At 35.2% G+C, this 26,558-nt stretch overlaps 1 protein-coding gene across 1 annotated transcript; it reads left to right on the forward strand.

Moving 5' to 3' along the window:
• Positions 1–16,534, forward strand: LOC142349601 (uncharacterized). Its single transcript, XM_075401282.1, has 3 exons — positions 1–168; positions 10,493–10,699; positions 16,244–16,534. Exons 2-3 carry the CDS (start codon positions 10,507–10,509, stop codon positions 16,375–16,377), a joined length of 327 nt encoding a protein of 108 aa, XP_075257397.1. The 5' UTR covers positions 1–168; positions 10,493–10,506; the 3' UTR covers positions 16,378–16,534.
• Positions 16,535–26,558: the final 10,024 nt, after the last annotated feature.

The following is a 26,558-nucleotide window of genomic DNA, read 5'->3' on the forward strand; positions in this document are numbered from 1 at the left end:
TTATCTGGAGAATCATCGATCAAGATGAGGCATTTCGGCGTTTTTCAGGAACAACTGAGGGGAATCTCCTCGTTGACAAGGAGATTTTACATGTGCGAGGGGGTGACTATGTAGACAGGAAACTTAGACTAAGAGGGCAAGTGAGCAAGAAAAATAGACAAAGACATGGTAAGACTATTCTTTATGTGTGAATTTCAATGAGCGTATTCCGAGGCCTAGGCCTCGACTTATGAAAAGACTTTAGGGGGCAATATTGACTATAATTACACGGTCGAGCTTCCTAGTTAAAGTTGAGCTATTATCTTTTCATGGGTTAACCTGCGGGAATAACCTGATTTAAGACTTTAAAGGCTTACTATAAAGTTTATCGAGCAATAATTGGTTTGATGCCTTCCTTGAAGGAGAGTTTTTGTTCATAGCCAATCTTCAAACATATAAGGTCCCCTATATTCTTTGATTCATTGTATAGCGCATATGTATATTTAGAGTAAAACTAGCGTGAATAATGAGATGTTGAATTGGAAACAAGTACTTAGTTACAGTCATCACTATTGAGTATAGCGCATAATTGTATGTATTGCTAATGTGAGGAAACAAGCTAAGCATTAGCTCTTACTGCTCCAGCTATATCGCTAAGCATTTAGCCGCCGAGCTCAGCTGAGCGTATTGTTGTTTGCGGCTGTTCCTCTGCTGCTGGGCTTGAATTGCCAGCCAGTGGATTGAATCCTCGCAGATTTGGAAAAAGTGCTTCTACTACATATTCACTGCCTTCTATAGTGATGGTTTATACTTTTTGCCAGCTGGCATAGCCTGATTGGTTGATTCACTATGTCAACATATACTAAAGCTATAGCACAAAAGAATTCAATCCTATAGCACTAAAAATGTTCGAGTTTTGAATCATATGTAGCACTGCTACAGTATACTACTGCTACAAGGGGTACTGGGGTTTTTAATCTATCCTATCTAGAGAATCAACGATCAAGATGGGGCGTTTGGGCATTTTCAGGAACAACTGAGGAGAAGTTGACAAGGAGATTTTACATGTTCTAGAGGGCGAATATGTAGACAGGAAACTTAGAATTATAGGGCCGGTAAAGTAGAGCAAGAACAATAGACAAAGAAATGGTTGGACTAATCTTTGTTTTTGTCAATTTCAATGAGCGTATGTTTTTGATCAGCGTGCAATTCAATTACTAAAATTCAAATTATTCGACTAAGCTGTTCTACAAAGAGGTTGATTTTAAACACCTGATTCTTTATGATTGAACACAGATCTTTTCGTCCCGAGTGACTTAGTTCCTTGACACAAGGACGCTTGCACACGAGTGCTGTACAAGTATCGAGGTGGCTAGGACTTAACTGATATTACCCTCATTTTCATCTTAGAGAAGAAAAGGAAAAGGCAACAAAATAAATTCCAACCCATTAGTTAAACCTTTTAATAACAATTAATGTTAAGTGCATTGAACTTTTGGGTCTTCAACCATGACCCCGCAAAAACAGAGCCCCTTTTCGTATATTTACAATAATAGGGCCCAAATGCGCTAAGTTAGGGCTGAAAAGTTAACACGAAACTCAATGGATGTAGTGTTATAACTAACACTTCTTGCATCACGTGCAATTTTACAAATAAATAAAGATTTATTTGATAAATTGGCAGCCTTTACATATTATGGACTCTTGTTTTTTCCCCGCATAATTGTTTAGACTACCTACCCTAACAAACAAATCAAAGTGAATTAAAGCACACACGTGCACATTTTAAAATTCAGAAAGTCTGCAGTGCCAGAAGTTAAAACGCCAGAAGTTGCTACTTAGCCAGAAGTTGATTTCCGTTGACTTTCATCATTTTAAAACGTGCGCGTTTCGTGTTTTAAGCCTTGGTTGAGTGACTCTGCAGAGAAATCTCTTCGAAACCCTGACTTAATATCTCGAACCGCTTCGCGGTTCTCGATAAACGCCAAAAGTTCTCAGTGACCTCAAGCATAGTCACTTAACCATTGCTTCTGAAGTAAGCACCCTATTAAGTTCTGAGGAAAACAACAAAACCACTATCCGTAGCGAGTAATTTTCTCAGCAAAAAAATGTATAACATTATAAAACTCAGCACCGATATTAAAAACTTTATTTTCATCTAGGAGGATATGAGTACAATCAATAAACAAAGAACAAATGATTTCACATCATAATTCTTACAGTATCATAGGATTCCCAATTCAATGCTGACAGAATATTTTTTTAAAACGTTAATTTGAAGGTTTTTTATACACAATTGGTGTTGGTAAAACCCACCACAGCAAGGAACTTAAAGATCGAGAATGGAATTCATTGTGTATTATAGCATTGTACTATATCAATATAATAAGCTACAAACGTTTGAACTTTCTTTCCATACGTGAGGCTGATCACATTTGATATGTGGCTGTTCGCATATGATTTTTTTTTCAAAGTTTTCGACGTGAACCCTTTTATTTACAGGAAGCTTATGGAAATATTCAACTGTTGAGAAATTGTACAAATCAATTAGGAACACCTATCCAAATACGCGAAAGAAAAGACCTCTCAGAGAATCATTTATTTGGTAACATCCGAGTAAAGTAGTTACACAAAACTGCTCTGATAAGCAAAGAACATTTCAAACAAAGAAAGTCAACACATATTTTGGGATTCAACGCTGCATCCATTTTCTAAGTCTCTATTTTCATCGAAAAAGAGGAAGCAACTGGCAATCAAAAATACCCGACTAAGGTCGGGCGAATTGCTCTCAAACGACTGGCGAATGGTGGGCTTAGGTAGTAGCCAGCCCGGGCTTAGGGATGCAAGTGGTTCTGATTAGAACGAGGAGGGGTCATACGATGGGGGAGGGGTTAGGGTTGTGGGAAAGCTGGACGAGAGATTAGACCAAATCGCACGGTTGAAGGAGGATGGATGGTGTTGGGGCTGGTTACTCCGCCACTTAATGCCTTCCGTGCGGTTATCCGGTTTTTAGGGCAAAAAGTCTAATCGGCGAGACAAAAAATCGAGCAAATACAAAGTTGCATCAAAAATACCAACAAGATCAAGAAAATTTTTCTGATTTTAGTGAATAGCAACACGAAAGCAGAAAGGCATTAAACACGCGCTCTAGTACGAGCAGGCAATAATTTTCAAACATGGAGAAAGAACTTCAATTTTTGTTTAATAGAGCGCAATGAAAAACATAACCGACTAACGTCTGGCGAATTGTTTTCAAACGACTGACCAGAGGTTGGCTTTGTAAGTAGCTAGCTACGACCTAGGGAAGCCAGCTTTAGCTTAATTAGAAGGGCGTAGAGTGAGCACAGTGGGGGACTTATGGGGGGTTAACGAGCGCTCTGGGTTATGAGTGCAACGATAAGCAGGGGCGGGGGAGGGAACTGAGAAGTGTGGAGGCCAAACTCTAAGAACCGCATTCACACAATGAATGTATGTCTCCAGAACAGTTACTTAACGTCTAGTAGCCTGAAATGCTCTAAGAGCCCTTAACTCCCTCTTGGCGCTACCTGTTTATCCGGTTTTTGAGGAGGAAAAGTCAAATGGGTCAGAAGAAAAATTGGTCAAGCGAAAAAAAAATTGAAAAAATAGCAGTAAGGCATTAAGACATGAAAGTTTTGACTTTCAATATCATGGGAACCTCCAATTTTTCTCTCAAATTAAAAGGTGTAAGTTACAAAACCACATCACAAAGGAGTTCCGATGTCGAAGTTATCATAGTCAAAAGTATTTATTCCTAACTCAAATAACCCAGTTTTAATTTCTTTTGCACTCTTCTCAAAGTACTCGTTTTAAAGGGCGATAAGATCTTAAGATTACCATTAGAGCTATGTACTTTTTTCTTAGAGGAATAACCCTTGATAAATCTTTCCCAAACGTGGTCTAAATATAACATTGACCCTAACAAAAACCCTCAGCAGGGAAGACAATACGTAGTATAGTGTCTCCGAAATCAACTTTCAGTATTAGAACAATCGCTTTTGAAGCCCTTTCGGTTTTGTTTGAACTATAAGTCTAGATTCATGAAACTCAAGACCAGACATCTAAGAAAATAAACAATGAATGTTGAAATAGCACTATTTTAATACGGCACAAAGCCAATTGGCTTAATTTCAAACTCCGAATAAATAATTGGTTTTGAATTCTGGTAAGTTATTGTTTATTACTTAGCGCTCGTCAAGATACCAACCGAGTCACCTCCCCGTATCCGGTACGATAATGCTACCCGGGCCGAGGATTATGCCCAAAAAACGGGGAAAAGAGTGTAAAGAGTGTAAAAATAATATTTTTCCACCCTTATTAAGGGTGGAATTCCATTTTAAAGTGTAATTTTCCTGGTGTAATTTTAAGATTTAAAGGTGGAATAAGAGTGGATTAATTATTTTCACATTCTTTTGATTACACCGTTAAAACTTATTGTTACACTCTTTACACCTGTAGGTGATCAAAAAACATAAATTTCAAATAAATGGACTAAAACAGTGTAATTATTGCAATTCTAAGGATGTATAGATTCCCTAAAATTGTAGTGTTTTTCTAAGAGTGTAAAAATTCTCTAAAATTTTAGTGTATTTCTAAGAGAGTAATTTATTTAAATTTATAGTGTATTTCTAAGAGTGTAATTTCTTTAAAATTACACTCTTCCACTCCTTTCCCTATTAAAATTTGGACTAAGGAGTGTAATATTTTAGAGTGTAAAAAGAGTGGAGTAAAGAGTGTAAAGAGTGTAAAAAAAGTGTAATTTCCTCAAAATTACACTTTTACAATCTTTTCCCCGTTATTTAAGAGTGGAAATTGCTTTACACCCATATTCTCGCTTAATAACGGTGGAATACGGGTGGACACCTCGGCCCGGGTACCAAATTAATTGATTCTATTAAGATTTTGATACATGCTATAAATTCTTAAAATAGAAAAATATTTACTCGACTTTCAGACAGAATCAATCAAAGACTGAAAGAATTTAATTGTAATTGAGAACATAAGATAAATGGATTAAACTATAAATAAAAAATAAGGGCTTTGAAGTTTGGTATGAACGGCTAATCAGTGCTCTGAAACTATCTGTTTCTGGTCGAAACTGATTTGAAATTCAGAAAATGGGCTGGTGGGTGTGTGCTCTGAGAGTTGAATATAGTCTGATAATCTGACCGGTGTATATCTCAGTTTCCTTGAATCGGCTAAGAGGTAAGCTGAAATAAGTTTTTAGCCCCGTTGATGCTGAAGTTCGAAAAACTTAGAAGGCATTGTTCTTGAAAGTGTCAAGAACATTAGCCGACGTGAAAATTAGCCAAACACTCAAAAGACTCAAAATTAGAAGAATTAATTGCTGAGATAATTGATGTAAGCAAACACAAGTGGGCGCGCATTTATGTAACTAGGCTGCACATGAAACTAACGCAATTGGCCATCTCTCGCGGGCCACGACCATGCCTCAACAGACTGGGACTTGATATGAATATATCACAACCGAACAAAATATCATGACCGATCATGTTGTTCTCGCAACAAAAATAGTCGTTCTGAAATCTAATTGTATAATGTCTCCTTTTCGGTTGATATTCCATTCGGCTAAATTTCCTTTCGGCTAAAATTCACGGCACCGTTCTCGAAGTACATTTTTTTCGTCTTCGTTGCTACTCAGAATATGCATTCTAATTAATTTGGCGTTGGAAAACAAAGTTGATTGCAATATCAATGTAATAAAATAAGTTCAGTAATTACTCAAATCACACAACAACTTATCCAGCCATCAAAAAATTACTTTGTCTGTTCAAGCCGCGCTCATTTTGCTCAATTTTGAGATTGATGAGATTTAATCGATTGATTTTACTACAAAAAGGGGTATTTCCCATTTTAGCCCCAATCTTAGTGGTCAGACCACCTATAGCTCCCAATCATGGTTAAAAAATACCACATGGGGCGGTCCATAATTTCACTAGATGAGCAGCCAAAAATTTCACTGGAATTTGTAGACTACCGCAACGTACAGGATTGTCAGGTTACAAGTGAACCTTTCCCCACATCCCCCTGAAACTAAAATCGATACATCCAGTGAAATTAGAGGCTGCCCATTATGTTTTTTACCATGATTGGGAACAATAGGTTATCTGACCACTAAAAGGTTGGCTAAAATGGGAAAGACCACTTTTTTGCAGTAAAATCAACCGATTAAATCTGATCAATCCCACATTTGAGTAAAAAGAGCGCGCTTGAACAGACGAACTAATTTATAAGCTCCCCAAAAAAGAAATGAATACTTTGTCAAACATCTGACAGTCTAATGTAAGTTGTTGTAGCTAGGAAATCTAATCAAGCAAGTGAAGGCGTCAACAAAATCAACAAAAACTATTTTCTCGCCCTTAGTCAAGGTACGGGATTGTGAAGCTACTAGTGAACTTTTCCCTATACCCCAGACACAAAGTTTGATACATCCAGTAAACATTCGAAACTTTGACTTTTTTGACAATCTTATGATGCGGTAAATTGATGGGTCAATGACTTGAAAGACCTAGCAATTAAAATATTTTTTAAAAAAATTCATTTACATTATAGTTTTTGAACCTCTCAAAAATTCCCAGGAACTATCCCTTTTCCTAAACATAATTGAAGAGTTTTTGAGTCTAACGGAAGAAGTTTGCTGTGGTTCTTTTGTTAAAATTTCAAGAACCCTATTTTTAAAATAAAATGTAGAATCGTCTCCTTTTTGTCTCTCTAAAGTTCATTATGCACACCCATTTACCGAAAAAGATTCATTGCACGGCAAACCTTCTTGTAAATATATGGCATCTGCAAAAAATGTGCCAACCAAGGTTGTGAACGTAAAATGAAAAGATGCAAACTGTGATGTTATTTTTTCTCTAACTTTTTGTGATTCTTCCCTGTGTTAATCTACGCAAAACTCAATTGTGTCATTCAAGTTAATTTTGACTCGCAACTCTAATAGAAATCTGAGTATTGCACGATTGCCCAACTCTTATTTTAGGTCCATTGGTTTTAATTTATTGCATCTTTTCTGCGTTTCATCCTCCCTCCTCCCCCACCCAGCAACGGGGGCCTAAAAATCAATAGAAGCGAAACAGAACAGCTCAATCAAGCAAAACAGAAACAGAACAATCAAATCATTGATTATGATTCATGCAGGAATGTCGATAGAAAATCTAACCTGATTTGCATAATTAGTAACAGTCCCGATCAATGAAAAAGCAAAAAAACAGCGCAACCAGAGGCCACAATTTTCGCAGTGATCCTTGGTACACTTGGGTGGCTAGATGAAATTGCAATTCATCTAACCACGGAAAAATGGAACGCGGTTATAACTAAAATATTCAAATGGATATTAACAGCTTGGCAAAATTACTCCGAGGAGTTCTAAATGTTTAATGCTGTAGCGTTCTTCGACAGTATAAAGAAAGTTCGAGGCAAAACAGCTGTTCGTTAACCTGCTTTTGTCAGTTCTGGAGCCCCACCTAGTCCTTGCCTCAAAGCATTGCATTCTACCCATGTTATTAACTTGGGACTGAAAAGATTGTTCTCAGATTTTTGTGTGTTTCCTTGTCCGATTTCATGAAGTTGTTTTTCAATGTCTTGAATTCAACGAATTTTGATTTTTTATAATATGGTCTCAAAGAATGACGAATTTGGGATGGTTGGTGACAAAACCCTATGAACGATCTCAATTTTTTTAGATTTGTTGGAGATTTGAATTGGTGGATAACCAGAATTTTGTTTGCTAATAGCGCAATTCCTGTTTAAGCAATTTTTGTGAAGGAAACTGTGTAACGTATCTGTCTCCATTTTAGCAAAATGGCAATTTGGTGAAATTATATGGATTTTTTTGTCATTTCGCGTCCTCAAACACTTTTTTACTAGTTCGCGATGGTGATTACCTTTTTGTCAACAATGTTTTAAAAAAGCGTCTAGAAAGAATTAAGTATTCTAAAGGTCAGTATGTGTACAATTTACTGCCTTTTGGGAATTATTTGTTTGAGAGAATCTATGTTCCTCATGTGATAATTGCCTATATGCAGTTTATTTTCTGAGATTTTTAGAATCTCGCATTATTTTGATCGATTGATCTTTTTTAACTGTTATCACGATTTGGAAAAAGAAAAATTGATCTGAATAAATTTTTTCAATAAATTTTTTAATTCAAATTAGACTATAGGCTGCAAATGGATTAGAACTTTTCTGGCCCCTCTGATTTGATGCTTTTGCTTTTCGCGAATTTTAGACCGTATGAATTTTTAATTTTCCGGTTGTACTGGTTAGTTCTGGGAAGTTTTTCAGCAATTTTTTTTATTGGACAGCAACAGTTAAAGGAATTGACATCTTCGTTTGGACTTGATTGTAGATTGTTCTGATTCCCAATTGTTCAAAGGGATTACGACCATTTATTGTTTTAAACCGGTCTGCAACTAAGACTAGTTTTGAACGTGGCACCTTCAGAGCATTATATTTTATTGGTGTTTTATAGTATCGAGACTTTTAACTGTGTTCTTCAAAAAAAAACTTATATCTAGGGGCTGTTTCTAAGACCAATGTGTTTTGAACACTTTTCGTTTAGCTAGTAATAAATTGTTTATATATTATACAAGGCCAGAGTAGAGTTATATGCTGCAATTGCTATTATCGGTTATTAGCTGCATGTCTTTTTTGGTGCAATTTCATAGATATTTTTGTCAGAGAGCATAGAAACGTAATTGTCCTCAGAGGCACCATATTGTGAATTCCATTGCTCATTGCAATTTTTTCGGCAATTAAAGTTATACTCTTCTTGAGTCTCGTTTTTTATGATTGCTAATTCTGCTAAATTGTGTACTCTTTCTCTTTCGAGGTGATCTTTTCGAAATAATTTGGAAAAATGATATTGGAAACCTCGGTGGTTACATTTTTACCCAATGACAGGCAGAATTGTTTACGTTTGAGGGTCCAGTTCCTTCCAGTTTCTGCTTGTGCCACTCGTCTCTCGGTCAAACTCATTTCGTGGTCATTGTAATTACTGTGATTGTGCTCGGCAAAATTGATATTTTGGCTAAAGTCTGTTTTCACTGTCCGATTTTCCTGATGAAGTCCGGTGTTGACCTATTGCGTAACAATTTACAACTTAGCAGGACAAACTCTGATTTTGATCATTTACAATAGATCAATCGATTTTACTCCTCGAAATCACACAAAGATCTCTATTATATATAAAGACTAATGAATACACGCTCCTCGCTGTATTCAAGTTGCGATTGCCAACTATAAGTTTTATCATTTTATTCTTTTAGCCAATTGTCTTAAGTTTTGTGAGATCAAGCTTTTTGTTATTATCTGAAGAAGAGCTGTCATTCCATCAAAAAAGCACTTTGGACCATAAATACAGACAATCAGTGATCACAGAGATTTAGAGAATGACGCCAAAACCATTAATCAATAAAAGTCAACATCCAATAGGATTTAACTTTGTAAAAAGTGGAATCTCTTCCGTTTGTGCCCCATCCCAGCTTATTTGGTGCATATTAATTCCACCCCCGGATGCACGTGCCATACTTTTACTCAATGATTTATCATGTAATGACAGGTGCTCTCTAATTGGAGGAGCATAACTTACTGGGGGGGGGGGGGGGGGGGGCAAAAACGGAGAAGATCCAAAATTTTGTGTCAGAGATGGAAAATCTGACTAGACAGTGCGACTAAAGAACTTACTACCTTTCTAAAACAAACTTTTATGCTCAAATTTTTTGTTTTGCCTGCTAAAATTTCCGACAAATTTTGTTATTAAATTAGTGATATCCAAGTGGCTGTCATCGTAAAATTAAATTTCTTTTTTTGGTTAAAGGGAAGTGTGGCGTATACGGTGCATTCTGATTTAGTTCATTTTGAGGTTTTACAATTGCACATTTCTATAGTCAATTTCCACCTAACGATTCATGAAAACAGAAGTCACGATTTGCACCAAGAGAACAGATTGATTTTAGTTGTAATACTCGCCTTACAGTTTTTATTATGTTGCGTATCACACACTTTGGTCACTCATGCTTAATTAGTAATAGTTGTTCGCGCAATGAAATTGATAACTATAATCATAAACTGATTTACAAAATCAGATTTGCATCGCTGTTCACTCCTAACAATTAGTTCATTGGATTAACGAACAACCGGGCTTTTTGACCCCCACCGTGACTGCCAGACCTAAATATTTGACACGAGGGGTTCGTAACCTCTGCGTGTTCGTTGTTGAAAATGAAATACGCACGCGCTACTTTTCAAATGCCAAATTTCTCCTGTACCAGACTCTCGAATAACAAATTTTCCTATATACAGTGCCGGATTTCGATTTCGTAAGCTTGTCTTCCATCTTGGATACGCGTGACTCTGCAGAAGTCACTTCGAAAATCTGACTTATCTCTCAAACCGCTACGTGTTTTTCTATTACTGCCAGATTTTCTCAGTGACTTCATCAGAGTCACGTAGTCTATACATCGTTTTATAGTGAACAGAAGAAAGATGGTGGCAGTGAAAATTGTCTTGATAGTTTTAACAACCGTTTGTCTCCAATCAACGTCCGGGTTCACCGGGTTGCTCGGCCGGAAAGCTCGCAGAGCGGACGATACCCAGAAAATGCATATCTGCTCAGTGGACTTTCCAGGGTGCGGTGATCCAGCGTATGAGTGTATCTTCACCCAGACGCCCTACCATAGTAAGTAATATTTCCTTTTCCATCCTACTTTGATTTTTAAGAAACCTGGGTTGAGGTTCAGGTGCTCTTGACAGGTTACAATGAATGCGGTTAATTGTTATAAAAGTTCGCTGAGTTGATGCAAATTGCGAAAAAAAACTTGCAAGTAATTCCTTGGATTTCTTGTGGCTTTATGGCTTCGATTTATTAGCTGCGAAGTATGAAGTTCAACGAGTTCTGAAAATATTTCAACAACCGTATTAAGGCCGTATTAAGACCAATAAGGTGCCGTACTAAGACCGTACCTAAAGGCCGTAAAATTGACAGTAAAAAAGTCTCAAAGTCTTGACTCTTAACAAAGACATAGTTTTGTTGACTTCGCATTAAGTGATTGAAGTTTCCTTGTGGAAAATACTGCACCTTAAAAAAATGGGAAAACTGGATGCAGCCTTATACGGAGCCGTACTAAGATTTGTACTTTTTTCGGAGTTTCGAATCTCGTGGCCAGCGATAAGAGAAGCATTCAGAAGCAGTTTAAATTCGTTAAACGTTTCACTTAACATCATTCTTAGCAGCTCAAATTTGAGAGAAACCAGGCAGTACCGTTATTTTGTACTGTGGGCAACCTGGATTTTGTCTAAGGTGGGCAACCTGGGTGATAACAGAATAGAAGCAGTTTCTAGTGGTGATGCCGATGCTTTATGCTGATAACGAGCGCAATATTTTCTCGTCCCTCGTGCAAAAATCCCGCCCTCGGAAAGTTGAAAAAATATTTTGAATAAAAAAATGAAAAAACACATAACCGTGTTTTTTACGCTTAAAATTTGCGTTTTTTATGATGTTCTGCATATTGTGTTTTAAGCATTATCTTCTGATATTATATTCCATAAAATTTTGATTCAATTCGTTTTACTTGTTTAAAGTAAAAGATAATATACCAGATATAATAGATAATATAATAGATACCAGATGATACTTGATTACGAGAGAAATAAACTCTACAATAGCCCTATTTTGTCTGACCTGACATGAATATTGATGGTGATGATCAAAAATTGAAAAAGTAATGTATTGAAAATTTACAGGGTTTGTGCTGTTTTGAGGTAATTTGCTAAAATTATAAAAAATCAATAACAACTTTCACATCACTTAGCAGGATATCTAGACCTTTTTTTAATGTCAGTTTCTATTTGTGAGCTGGAATTGCGCTAAATTGTTTTATGAGTTTTTGCGCACAATTAAGATATTTAGCAAAAATTACTGCATTATCCGTCAAAGTGTGTCAGATTTGTGCAGTTACTAAATTTACGGAATGTCAATCTAGCACAGTTCCCACTTTATCTTTTTCTGGGAAAACCTTGAGGTCCCATGGTAATCCAATCCCATGGTAATTCAGCCCCCAATCTCAATCTACCAAATTGAGTGACGGAGTAATTTCCAATCAAAAAATTTCTTGTCCTTCTTATGTCTTTCTTATGCAAATCGTTTCTTGACCGTTTTGTTTTAAAGCCTTCTTGACTGCTCTGGTGAATTTTTCATGCGTGACTTGCTGATTTTTGCGTGATCTGAACTGCACGTATTCAGACATTAAGTCTTTTGCTAAAACAGAAGAGATTGTAGAATATAGCAGAATTTTGAATGCTTCAAACCCTTAGACGGGATGTTGGGTTTCAAACCCCTATTTGGTAAAAAAAAATTTGCACTCAAAAATAGTATCTAGGTTATACAGGCCCCTCTAAATTAAAATGCGCCACCTGTCGTTCGCGAGCAATTTATCCAGACTAATTCGGTTTAGGTTTATTTTGACCGTTCAATGTCCTGAACATTATCTTTTGCCACTATTTTTGCCTTCTCTGCAGGAAAGAGTGCTAAGGAAAAAATCCCACTTGTTTTACCGGGATAGATCAATGCTGAAAACACTCACATGCAAATATGAAAATTCCAAAAATCTGCAGTGTCAGAAGTTAAAATGCCAGAAGTTCCTATTTAGACAGAAGTTGACTTCCGTTGACTTTGTCTTTTTAGAACGTGCACGTTTCGTGTTTTAAGCATGGATAAGTACCTCTGCAGATGTCACTTCGATTATATGACTTAAGATCTTGAACCGGTTCTCGATAACCGCTAGATGTTCTCAGTGACTTCAAGTAGAGTCACGTAACCATCAATTGAAACAGGCACATGCAAGTTTTACAATGCGAGATTTTGACAGTGCCAGATTTTCTCCTTTATGATAGATCTACCTTTATACAGTGCAAGATCTTAACGAACTCAGACATGCAAAAACGTGCTTTTCATTTAAAATTGATTGTACAGTTGTTATATATAGCCCCACTAGATGAACACATGTCAATCTAAGTTCTGTAGAACACAGGATCCGATTCTTTTTTCACCTCAGTCAGTTTTGTCCAGAGGTTTTCCAGCCGTTGAAGTTTTTCACAAGATGATGTTGCCAGCATTGTATCCTCTTCCGCCATCTTTCATTGGGGAAAATTAATCTTTTCTTCTATTTGGCTAAAAAAGACAAAGACAATTAATTAAAATGCAATATAAACATATAGCAGAAATGGGATCTTTTTCCGTTTTTACTCCCTCCGAGTACGTTATGCTCCGGCAGTTCCAGAGCATGAGCTACTATATGGTAAATCATTATTTAGAAATATGGCATATGCGTCTAGGCATTGTAAAAAATATACAATCACTATGCTTGGAGGGGCACAAACGAAAGCGATCACAAAAATGATATAAAAATCAAAAAGTCAAAAATGGTTCATCAAAAGAGTCTCATCAGGAAAAGAAGAAAAGGGCTGATTAACTGCAATTGTGATTTTGCTGTTTTTTTTTCAATAATAGGATTTATTCGCTTCCCCCAAATCACCTAAAACCTAATATCCAAAATGGTGATCAAGGTGCTGGCATGAGAGTGGAATTACAGTAAGTGGGTGTAACTATAAGCACTAATTGGATCGGGTATATAGGTATATATATATATATATATATATATATATATATATATATATATATATAAGTTACATTTTTTTCGCAATCAAAAATTGTAATCACTTTTATTGCAAGTGAAATAGATCTGACTGAGCTTGTACAACACGTGTTTCAAAATAGTTACGTGACTCTGATGAAGTTACTTCGAAATTCTAACAAATATATCGATTATTGCCAGGCTTTCTCAGTGACCTCATCAGAGTCACGTAATCAATACGTAAGAATTACGCACAGCGCGCTGACGTAAAAGCAATAAATGTAGATTAAATTATGTATTGAAAATATATCAGTAAGAACCATAAACACAGTATTATTTAAAATTGAAAAGCACTTTGCTACTGCAGTATGGAAAAGACTCAAAGAAATCCTTGTTAACAACTGATTTTGATCATGACAAAAAATAAAACATCCGTAGTTCTCTGCTTGTCAAATTTTGTTTTTGTTTGGGGGCGCTAAAAATGAATAGCCATTGACTTCAATGTCAAGATTTACTAAAACGCACAACTTTGTCACCCTTTTTTCAAAAAATTGACTTCAAAAATAAGAAAAACTTTACCAAATGTTTGGGAAGCGTCAATCATAACAAAAATCGGTTTTGTGGATCTATCAGATCTTTGTATTATTGGATTTATCTATTTCTTCATAATAGTAGTTCATTAGTAGTAGGGCTATTAATGGTCTCTTCGTGTTTTTCTTGCATCCAAATAGTGAGTATTGCTTGGTTATATGTCGGTCTAGTTTACAACCGGAAGAGTTGTATTGGTGTTCCACCTTTTTTTAGTGGAAAACTGTTAATGAATTAAACTTTGAATACGTTTTTTAGATCGTTTACTTTTGTATTCGAACGCTGAGTTCTGTTTTCCATTATTGGTCTTTAACCGTAGCTTGGTTTCTTCTAATAACTTTAGTTCCTGAAGTATTTGGGGAATGCTGGTAATATTCAAGGTATAAAGGTCATTTTGAAGGTAAAGTGGTCATTATATTAATTGACAACTTCAGATTACCCTGTAACTCACGCTCCTGATCGCACCATATGCTCGTACCTTCCATTATTATTTAAGACAGAAATCTCAGGCAGAACTTTACGTCTCATTTTGCAATCAGAAGTTTGTCTGTCAACCAAACCCCCTTCCGCCGACTCCACCCAATGAAACTCCCCCTTACTCAATTCTTTTTTTCATATCTAGACCACCTCTTGACACCGGCATTGTTGAATTTGCGTGCGCGATGTCATTTTTATTCAGTCATATTTAGGTTATCTCTCTCTAGTTATGTTTTCAGCTCACTCCTGTGTTGAGTTTTCTGGGCATACATGAATTTATCTCACTCAATAAATCAACTTCAACACACACATATTCAGTCTAAACTGAGAATGTAAATTCGAGTTGAAGTTGAATAGAGGTCAGTCAAACAAACTGTGGTATTATGAAACTTTTTTACTTGACAGGCATTGGCGTTTGTAATGCAATTTGGAAATAAGGGTAAAGTTTGCATAAAACCTTTAATAGAACTTTTCTTTTAATTAATTTCGTCTTCGGCATTTGAAGTCTCAAACGTCAATTTTGCGTCTGTAGTCCGGTAATCTGCTCACTGTGTTGTTTACCTGTCAATTTAGCTCCCCTAAGTGTTTTCCAAACTATTTTCCATAAAAGCCGTTGACTTTTTGCGTTTCGCGTGATCTAAAATTCTCTCTCAATCACAATTTCAAGCAGCTGAACTCAATTGGCGACAATTTTATACTAAAAGTCAAATGAAAAGTGCGCCGAAATAGGTGCCATTTTTCACTTTAAATCTTAATAGTGGAATATGTTAACCTCTAATGTGGTTATTTGAAGCACACTATTGAACTTCTTAGTCCCATTTAGACTCCCCCTCCCCCGACTGAAGCAGGCTGCAATTGATTAGAGTTCCCACCAGTCTTTCGAAAGCAATTCTTCCAACGTTTAGTTGTTTATGTTTTCTTTTTAAACTTATCTGCATTTTTGCACAAAGTTTTGCCTTATCAAGTAATATTTAAATTTGTTTTTTAAAAAAAATTTGATCAGTATACGTTCATCATAAAATCATACCATAAATTGCACACCTCGAGACTAGTAGTCTCTGCTAGTCTCTAATTCACCGAAGAGACGACACAAAATCATTGTCTCAGGGTCAGTTTTTTAGAGGTTGTACCCCACCAATTCGTCCCATCTGCACCCGACCTCTTGAGCAATTAGCGGTTTCATGAGCAATTAGCTATCAAATGGTTTTTAATCAGCGATTTTTTTCATTTTCAGATTTTTTCATTTCGCGCTCCTATTTTCAGTCTTTTGGGCATTCAACGTTGCCTATATGTCCAGGTTCTGGTGCGTTCATCTATATTTCTGACCTCGTAATTTTGAACACAAGACACCCCCTGATACGCTCATTATATTGTTCTGCAACCTCAACTTGGGCTGCGTTCTAGTTTTTGTTAGCGCTTCTATTGGCCTTGAGTGGATCTGATTAGAAGTCGGTTTGGACTGGGTCCTCGGGTTTCCATTAAAAATTATTAATTCATTTTTATATAATTTGCATTTTTCTATTCAGCTTGGAAGCAAGGATACTGTGTGCCCAAAGACAGACGCTATTGCAAATCGAACGAAGATTGTGAAGAGGGCGAATATTGCAAAACAGTACTTTATCACATAACTGGCAAGTTCTGTATGTCCATATACGACTGACGTGAACAAAATCAATCAAAGATTGGAATGAATTTGATCAACTTTGGAAATCATCGACCTTTTTTAAAATGGAAAATTTAAACCTAATTTGTGCTAAGTGAAAAATTTTACGACAGTGGTAAACTATTTCATATTCTCAATTAATTATTAACATGAAGTTGATGAAGTATCTCGTGCCGAGGTCTTTGCAAATGTTCACCGCCAAATGACGATGTTCAGATTGACGATTAGGGCGGTGAACATTTGTCAGTCAGAAAATAGGTGAATGCGTTGAGTGTGCTAAACTTTTTGGATCTTTTCCGTTTGTGCCCCCCCCCCAGCATATTATTTGCACCCCCCAGACGCACGTGCCATATTTTTACATTGTGATTTACTATATAATGGCACGTGCTCTGTACCTGGGGGCGTATAACGTACTGGGAGGGCACAAACAGAAAAGATCCAAATTTTTTTAAAAAGTCAACGAGTTTTGGCAAATAAACGAAATAATTCTACTACCCAGTAACAATTTTCGCATCTTTCTAAATCTAAACGTGCTTCGGTTGCAATTAAGGGATTAAACAGAAGATGTGTACTGAAGTATGAACTGATAAACTGAGCTGTGTTGTCTGCGCTGCAGATGTAGAAACTCTAGACTAGTCTTCTTCTTAAGGATATCCCAGCTCGTCTTTTATAGTTTTGCCTCCAATCATTTCACACCGATTAAGTTTAATTTGCCCCCTACCATTTCACCCCGACTTTGATTCTTTATATAATTGGTACAATTAGCAAAACGTTGTATAAAAAATTATAGATTATTAAGTGTTTATGGAAAAGATTTTCGAGTAAAATGCGGGGGGGGGGGGGGGGGGGGGTAAAATCTATGACGCGCGTGCATTTCTGTGCATTATTGTAACATAGTAGCAAAATTTAAAAAGGCTAGGCTAAATCATTTGACCAGATTCATACTTTTTACCACACAGTTAGTTATAAGATTATTTCCATCAAAAGTTCCTATTTAATCCGCTAGTTACATTATTTATTATTTATTATTATTTATTAACAGGGATAAATAAACATGTCTTTTAAACTTCGAGGTTCTTTGATTGTAAAAAAACGCATCTAGTTGCCTGCAGCAGTTATGATAAGTAAACGAGATAACAGGACATTTCCTGAGCCACAATTCCAAGAGTTCTTATTGATTAACCAAAAAGTCGGCCTAAAAATGGCCATAAATTGATTCGCAAAACAAAAAATCACAATTATGGGAGCGAAATTTTCTTCAAACATTATTTTTCTCTACTTTGAAATTAGAAAACAATGTACCTTGCGAAAGCAATCGCTTTTTCACACCGCTTGTTTTTTCGTGATAAGCTCAATCATTTCTCAAATTTAACATCAAAAATTGTGAAAATATGTAAACAGATCTTTAAAAACTTAGCTTGAGGAATTCTTGAAACAACCTGAATTAGAAAAAAGACCATACAAATTGACAAAATAAACCTTCTTCCTTATTATAAGAATCATTATGAAAAAATAACAGGAAATATATCATGAAAATAAGCATCTGACATAAAAAGTGAAACAGTGTCTCAAAATTTTATGACAACATTCTGTTCCAAAAAATCTTTAGGCAATAACAATTTAATTCTGTTAAGTTTCAATTACTCGACCAGGCAGAGACATATTGACAACAAATAAAAAGCAAACTACAAAAAAAATTGCATAAAAATAAGAAATTTCTATCATTCATTTTAGTGAAAAATGCCCTGCCAACCATTTCTTTGAGAACTCTAGTAGCTAAACCTACGAAATAGCCCTAAACTTTGAATGATTCAAGAGGCGCTATCGAAAAGCACAGAAAATGACGAATGGGCAAGAAAACTTGAAAATCAGACAACAATTTGCAAAGTTTGCTTATACCTTGTAACAAAAACTCCCAAAACTTATTATATCTCAAATCGCAATACCATACAGACAACAAAGACGAACAAAATAATTTTCAAAGATAACAATTACTATGAGCGACAAAAAAATTTGACAAAAAATACGAAAACTGCTATGACTAATCGTCCAACAGACAAAATGGTAAAAAGAACTTCAAATTGCATCAAAATTGTTATATTGACCTGAGTCAGTCAAAAAAAATTAAATACACCAAACTGGTTTAGATAAAAAAAACAGACATTTGGACAGAAAAATTTGTCGTTAAAGCTAAAAACTGCTTCAAAAAACTGCTTTAAAAAATAAAATCTGGTATTCTCGGTAGCAAAAACTTTTCACACTTGCTTTAATCTCTGTCTCTAAAAAATTGCAACATGGGCAGAAATTAACTCTTTTTCTATCTGCTGTTCTGCTCTTCAGCAATGTGAAGACTTTGTTCCGTCCCTCTGATCCACGAATTTCTGAAACCAGAAAAAGTCCATTCAAAGGATATCAAAATTCACAGTGGCTCCAGACAAGGATGTGCAAAAAAAAACAAAAAAAATTAGAAAGAAAATTAAAAAATTCTATCGCGCCCATTTTGAATTAACAAACATAGCTTGTTTTCATAAAATTGTTTTTGACATCATATATAAATAAATTGAAATAAATTGAAACTCTTAAGAAAAAGGTTTTCCAATATAAAATTCGATTCTTCTTTCAAATTCTTTTCCTTTTTGTGAGATAGACAGTGGAGAAGAGAGAGAGAGAGAGAGAAGAGAGAGAGAGAGAGAGAGAGAGAGAGAGAGAGAGAGAGAGAGAGAGAGAGAGATAGCTCACTACAATTGAAACGAATTTGAAGGAAGAAATAAAGTTTGCATTTGAGAAATTCAATCTTAAGAGTTTCAATTTATTTCAAGACAATAGAGTAAACTTATCGCTATGTCTTCACCAGAAATTTGATTCAGCTCAAAAATCATGTCAAAAGTCATTAACTTGATTCCATGTACCTAGAAACAAAGAAGTCGGACATTTTACAGTCCAATTTTGAAATAATTTTTGGTGGTGCTTGCAAAAACATCGTTACTTTTTTATACTCTCATTATCAGCAAGTTCTGCCTCAACTAGACCTGCACTCAGGTTGGGTGTACTGATCTTCCTATTGAAAAAATATGTGAAAAAAATTTAAGTCAAGATGAATGTAAAACATTTATTAAACGTCAAATGTTTTCCCAAAAATAACAAAAACAAGCCAAATCATCGAACACTTGTTTCAACAATGCGTGCAATCAAGTTCAAAATCAAAACTTAATAAATGCCGCAGAACTGTGTTTTTGGTAACACTACAAGATAGTGGAAGCCCAAAACGATTGTGCTAAAACTGTTTCATTTGGCGTTAAGTCTTCGAAAAAAATGTTTCATTGTAATAAGGAAGACATTATTGTTAGAAAAAAAACATGAAAACGTTACATCAACCCACCGTACCCTTACGAAAAAACACGTACGTCATTGTCAAAACTCAAAATAGTATAAAGAAATAGAGATGGAAAAATGATAATGAACCACACAAAAATAGTGGAACCCGGGCAATTTTTCACAAAAAGCACATCAATAACTCCCTGCAAACTTGAGTTTTCCAATTTGAACTGACTTTCGCTGCACATCAAATATATTGGCTTGCGAATTCTGACTGAACTAAAAAAACTGATAAGCATGAAAGGTCCCCTCATTAAAGTGGGCGTGAGTAAATAACCACAACTAAATAATTTCGAAATATGTTATTAGCAGTTACCTAAAAATGGTTGCATTCAGTTGAAGAACAGAAGATAAGTTCTATTTTCATACGCTCTTATCGAAAAGCAAATTTGAATGAAAGGACAGTTTTTTCCAGCTTTATCCTCAGGCATAGAAACGCGCCTGAATTTGCGTTATTACAATATAAAGAACAATGCAAAAAATTTCAAATGTGAAGCCGTAAGTAGGTAAATGCAACAAACTCCGGCATCATGATGAAAACATAGATTTGCTCAATTTAGATTTAGATTTTGGCTGTGCAATTCGTGTTTATTAATTATCTGTTAGAATTTAAGCATACTTTGAAACTAGTTATACTAATATGCGATTTAACCCAATAATTTCAACTCTTTTTGAAACATAATTCAAAGATTGATTGAATTGAAAGAACCAACTGAATCTCAACTGATTCGATAAGAAAAGGAAATTTTTGAATTAGACATTTTAAGAATTCGTGGCACAAAGATGAACTACATTTGGTCAGGCAAAAGTGGAAACCGCGTTGCAAATTGCCAATTTTGTGGCATCACTCCAGTATCTCCGAAATTAAAAACATAAGAGTGAGAAAAACTAATAATAATGCATCACATGTTTCCCTGCATAATGAATAAACAGAAGCAACAATCTAATTATTGCGGAATAATAAACAAAATAGTTCAAAGTTATTATAACTGCAATTTCATTATGTGCTTAATATCATAAGTATTAGTAACAATCATTTTATATGTTTGAGTAGCAAATAAGTTCTAATCATGTCCTCGTTTCATCATCGAAAACCGTCAGCGTGGGACTTTATAACAACCCTGTTATTGTAATGTCAAATTTGCAGGTTGCTGGTGGACGCCTCATGTGTTTGATTTGGATCCGCATTTGAAGCGATTGTATTTTAAATGCGGATCAAACGCAAACACAAGAGGCGTTAGCCAGCGACCTGCAAGTTTTTCTTTACAATAACAAACCACCAAGATAAAGTCCCACGTTGGAATGATTGAGAAATGGAAAAAAAGACGATTTTGAAGCACCAAATGGTCAAACTGGTTCGGACTGCAAAGTTTCAGCTGAGTTGCCTGCTAATTTACCCGCCGTATGTTGGCGTCTGGACTAATTTGTACAGCTCGAGAAACTATAGATAAAATACTGGAACTTTTTGAGCAAGAACTTCTTGGCTTCGATGTTTAATCTTGACAATTTTTTTGAAACATGTAAATTACTCAGGCTATAACCCTAAGGTTAGATATCTACATGCTCTAAAATGTTAAATAAATTAATCAGCATTGTTATTAATATAATAACCCTCAAATTGTGGCTGTTCGTTGTCATAGGTAAAAATAGGATTTGAAGGCTCCTATTTGTCTATTAACGGGTACTTTCTTGTGTCAATCGAGCAAAAACTCGGTTAAAACATTTTTAAAGCAAGTTTTACTGTTAAAATTTCTTATTGAAGAGGGCAATTTGTTTCATCTTTGAACGCTTTTCAAGATTAAAGATTTGTTACTCCACTTCGTTTTCGTTTTCTTTTTTATAATAATTTGATTTGTTCTCTGTCTACCTCTCTGTCCTGTCTACCGTTATGGCGATTAGTAAACATTTAAAAATTTTCGGATGTTTCCCATTGTTTTATATCTGTTTATAGCTTCATTAAGCTAACTTTGGAGATAAACAATTCGGCTGGCAGGACACGATACTTAATGAGAAGATCAATGGAGTGGTCAAATTGTTGACGAAATTAACGAATATTTATTCCGCAGTTATTTTCCTGTTTATGCGGTTTATGTTTTTCACAGTAAGATTTTAAGGAATACTCCACTGAAAGAAAAACGAGAGATTACAACTGACTTGAAAACATCAGTTCTTACTTTCAAAGGTATTTGATTTCTTTAAAGACAAAAAGAACGAATTGCAGTACCCATTTTGCTTAAAACTGAGTTTAGGTGATTTTCAAAGGTTAAGTTTGAATCAATTTGTACTCCCAGGTAACGCAGATAATGACATGCATAAGCTGGTTTGATAACTTCGCCTTTAAGAGAAGTTTCTGGATTCCAATTAGTATGATTTGTAAAGAATAACATCTCTGTTTTATCGGCATTTAAAGTGAGTTGGTGCTCGGTCAGGTATTTGTTTGTTTGTTCTAATATATTTTTTAAATTTTTTGGGTAATATTTCCATGACGTTCAAATTTGCATATAAGAATAGTGTCATCCGCAAATTAAAAAACCTCATTTTCAACTTCCAGTTTTTCAGAAAAATCGTTGACATATAACAGAAAAATAAGAGGTCCTACCACAGTTCCCTGTGGAACACCATGATTGATTGGTATTTTATCTGACAAGTCAATACCCAGTTTTACGCATTGTGTTCAATTTTCAAGAAAACAATTCAGAAATAAAATTGTTGATTGAGAGAGGTTGAAATTTGCAGCTTTCTTGATAAAGATCTCATGTGAGATTGAATTGAAAGCTTTTGCAAGATCTAAGAACACAGCACCTGTGTCGTTACCTTCCATATTTCTTATTATTTTTTCCATAAAGTTAAGCACAGCATCAGTAGACGACTTTCGAGATTCGAAACCGATTTTTTTTTGTTCAAGAGCGCAAATTTTTCAAGATATTCTACTAACTGATTAAGTAAAAGCCCTTCAAAAGTTTTTGCGAAAGTTGGTGTTACAGAAATTGGACGATAGTTAGTTAAACAAGACACATCTCTGTTCTTGAAAATTGGTGTGTTGTGTGCATCTTTAATAACTGTTGCAAAAACTTTCTCTTGAATACAATCGTTGAATATAATCTGAAGATGTGTCCCAATAGCATATTTTCCGGATTTCAATGCCCAAGCATTGATGTAACCCGGCCCTGGTGCTTTGTTGTTGTCTAGATTGTCAATAACTTCATAGATATCCCTCGAAATAAAGGGTCTAAAATTAAATTCTTGAAAATTTCGCTCTATTTTTTCGACGTTCAATGGAATAAACTGCCCTCTGTAGATTCCTATTTCGCAGAAAACTCTGTTAAAAGCGTTACATTTTGATTTTTTGTCTTTTGTTTTTTTACCATTCTCATCAGTTTCAGTGATGTTTGGACTCTTGTTTTTCTTTCCAATTTTCTTCTTAATGAATTTCCATTTCTCTTTTGAGGTTTCATTTTTCTTAAAAAAGTCCTCTGAAAGTTGATTTTGTGCTTCTTTTAACTTTCAATTCACAAGGTTGCGATGAATTTTAAGTGACACAAATGATTAAGCACTTTGTGTCAATCTGTAGTCACTGAAGTAACGATGTTTCTCAGCAACTAAATGTTGAATTTTTTTTTGTCACCCAAGGTTTTTCTGAAGTAGTCTTTTTTTATATTAGAGACTAATTTCTTCTCTGTTGTTGCGTTTTTTTTTGGTATTGTCAATAAAATTTTGTTGAAGTCTGCAAACATTTCTTTGCAGTTTTTTGTTGATAAACTGTTCTCCAATCTGCAAGAGCCAGATCTCTATTGAATTTTTCATTGACAAAATTTTTGTATCTCGTTTAATAAAATAATTTTGTTTTTCTTCTAACACAAAAATTTTCTCTAAAACAAAATTACAATATAATCAATATCAAAAGTATGTAAGCAGACCTTTCAACTAGTGACTTGCGCATAAGTTGAAAAACAGTGATCTATCAAACTTCTTCTATTGTTGCTTACGCGTGTAGGAATATCAATGTTAGATAACTGTAATCCTAGTACGTCCGCAAATTTTTGAAGGCTTTTCTGCCTATTTACACTCAACATATCAATGTAATAAACACCAAATAAGAAAACATAATCTGTAACTGAGAACGCATTAGAAACCTCTGCACTGAATTCGTCTGAAAAGAAGTCACCCGGGCTTTGATGTGGACAATAAAAGATGTTAATTAGACATTTTTCAGTTAAAGGGTTGCGTAATTCCAGCCACAACGTTTCATAAAATTTCGGATCAGCTAACTCAAATTCTCCTATGCACTCAAATTTTATTTTCTTAGGAATCCATATTCCTACACCCCCCATTTAGCTGCTCCTATTTGATGTGACCGATTTTTATGCAACAAATTGTGCTCAGCGCTGATCTTTATATTTCAGCTTTGTTCTTCGCTCATCCAAGTCTTAATTACTATGACAATAAATTCCGAATCAAGCTGCTGGAGCAAGTTTGTTATAGCTTGATACTTATTTTGTATGCTGCGAGCGTTACAAAGTAGAAATTTAATGCCATTTTGGGCGCCAAATATAGCATCATCCAAGTTAGAAAGTTTTGAAGCATCATAGGGTCCAGGACTATTTTTTCTATGTCAGCACAAAGAAGCAAAAAATTTCTGTTAGGAAGAAGTGAAACACTACGAACAGACACAATGAATAATAAAGTCAGCATTCTCTGGAAATAAATCAGCACATTTTCAAAACTATCATGATTCTTATTTACTTGAGTTAAGTAAGGTTACTTAATGTATACCTGGTCTTTCACGTTTCCCAGAAAAACCAGAAAATTAAAACAAACGGTAAAATTATCATGTCAAAAAAGTTACTCAACTCAATCAAAGTTCAAACTTCTATGTAATTTCCGAGGTTGAACTATATTCTGTTATGCCGGTAGGCTATGTGTGATATTATAGTGACGTATGTTTTCTACCAAATTGTTTATACCGCCATTATTGGGATGCACTCCATCAAAACCTATATCACCAATTGAAAGCGCATTTCCCAAAACATCAATCCGTGACCAAGGATAGGATCCATCAAGCTCCAGGCTTATCGTTTCTAGATGGTCATTGATTATTTCCGCGTTGTTTGTTTTCCTTCCATAGCAAACATCTTTTACCGGACCAATTTTGCATATAGCAACACGATGTGGTTTGAATTTTTGCATACATTTGTCGACCGTTTCTTTGAGTTGAGTCGCTGCCACCTGTCCAGAAAAACCTTTGTCAATTGAATTATGACTGACGTGTACAATTAATGTTTCCGTTTTGGCTTCAGGGGAATAGCAATCAACTACATTTGAAATGTCTCCTTTTTTGCAGATGAATATGAGTGAATTGCAGTCTGCTGCGAAATGTCATGCTGATTTACTTTCCGAAACGTACTATCAGATATAACTAATTGCTTGGCAAATCGGGGTACCATTTTTGGTTGACAAATTTTCAGTAGAGGATCAACACGACTGTTGCTTCTTGACGCCTCCTGTCTCTCAAGTAAATTATCAATAACTTTAGAAGTTTGTGTTTTCAAAAATTCGATATCTATTCCATGCGATCAATAGTTTCTTTTTGATGTCCGACAGTTAATTTTTTGCATTTCATAGTTAACAAGATCTTTTTCAAGTTTTGTTATGATATTGTCTTTTTCTTGTTTTTTTGCTGATAACGCGTATTTGCTCTGATTGAAACTTTAAAAAAATCTAAAGCATTTTTATTTTTCGTTTAAGACCTGAAAATGAAATTTAAAAAAAGTGATTAGAGATAAGATTGGAATGATTTCACCGGCGATGAAGCAGGCAGAATACCCAATAAGAATTTTATATCTTCTTTTGATGCCTTTAAAAAAACGAAAAATATTCGAGATGAATTCAAAAAACAAAAGATTTTTTGATCGTCGTTTGATAGGATACCCAATAACTGCGATTTTTGAAAGAATATCCAGTAATGTAACAGCTTCAGAGAAAAAAAGAAGGTCAAAAAAGACTTGCTCAGTATTCGAATTCAAAAAGAAGCGAATAAAACGATAAAATGTCAATCAACTACTTTCCCTTGATTCATTTTGCCTCTGGAAAATTTGTGACGACCTGCATCACAAAAGTTGAAGGTTGTTAGGCGTTTTTGTGATTACCTAATCCAAGTGCGGACTTCATACAGGCCGTCTAAACTCTATTTTGGGTCTTTCGGCAAACGGTGCTCCTTGGCAAGGATAAGATCCATCGATCTCTTAGTTGCGCGGCAAAAGGCGTCAAGGATTTTGATGCCATCATGATTATCAATAGTCATGCGCATAACGAATCATTTCATCTTCATTATGGGCCGAAGTTATCTTTGAGCAAAAGTAAAAAAAATGTTTACATGTGCGGAGCTGGTATAATATTGCTTTTGTTGCAGATTTTATGTAGAAGAGTTTTGTTTTTAAGCGCTATTTTATAACATGAGACCTGTAGTTCGCTAATAAGTCTCCTAAACACTCTCTGAAAACAGTAAATCGTTGGTCATTAGCAATAGCTTCTGTTATTTTCGCTCAAACTTGTCAAATGTTCTGTTTTAACTGGCTTATCTATAAAAAATCAAGCTTAGTGGACCCAAGAACACAATGGACCTCAACGTACTTTCCTAAGTTTTTCAAATCAGCAGATTGCTTGCATTATCAGCTGTATCAGTAGTAGGGTACGTAGAGAATCTATTGATATATTTAAAACTTTTTTAAATCATTTTTGCTAGAAAGATTGGAGCTTGTCATGTATATTCGTTTTCTACAAATTGATTCTCTTCATGTTTAGTA

Source organism: Convolutriloba macropyga, chromosome 11, assembly GCF_964194025.1.
Source record: "Convolutriloba macropyga chromosome 11, txConMacr16.3, whole genome shotgun sequence".
Lineage (NCBI taxonomy): Eukaryota > Metazoa > Xenacoelomorpha > Acoela > Convolutidae > Convolutriloba > Convolutriloba macropyga.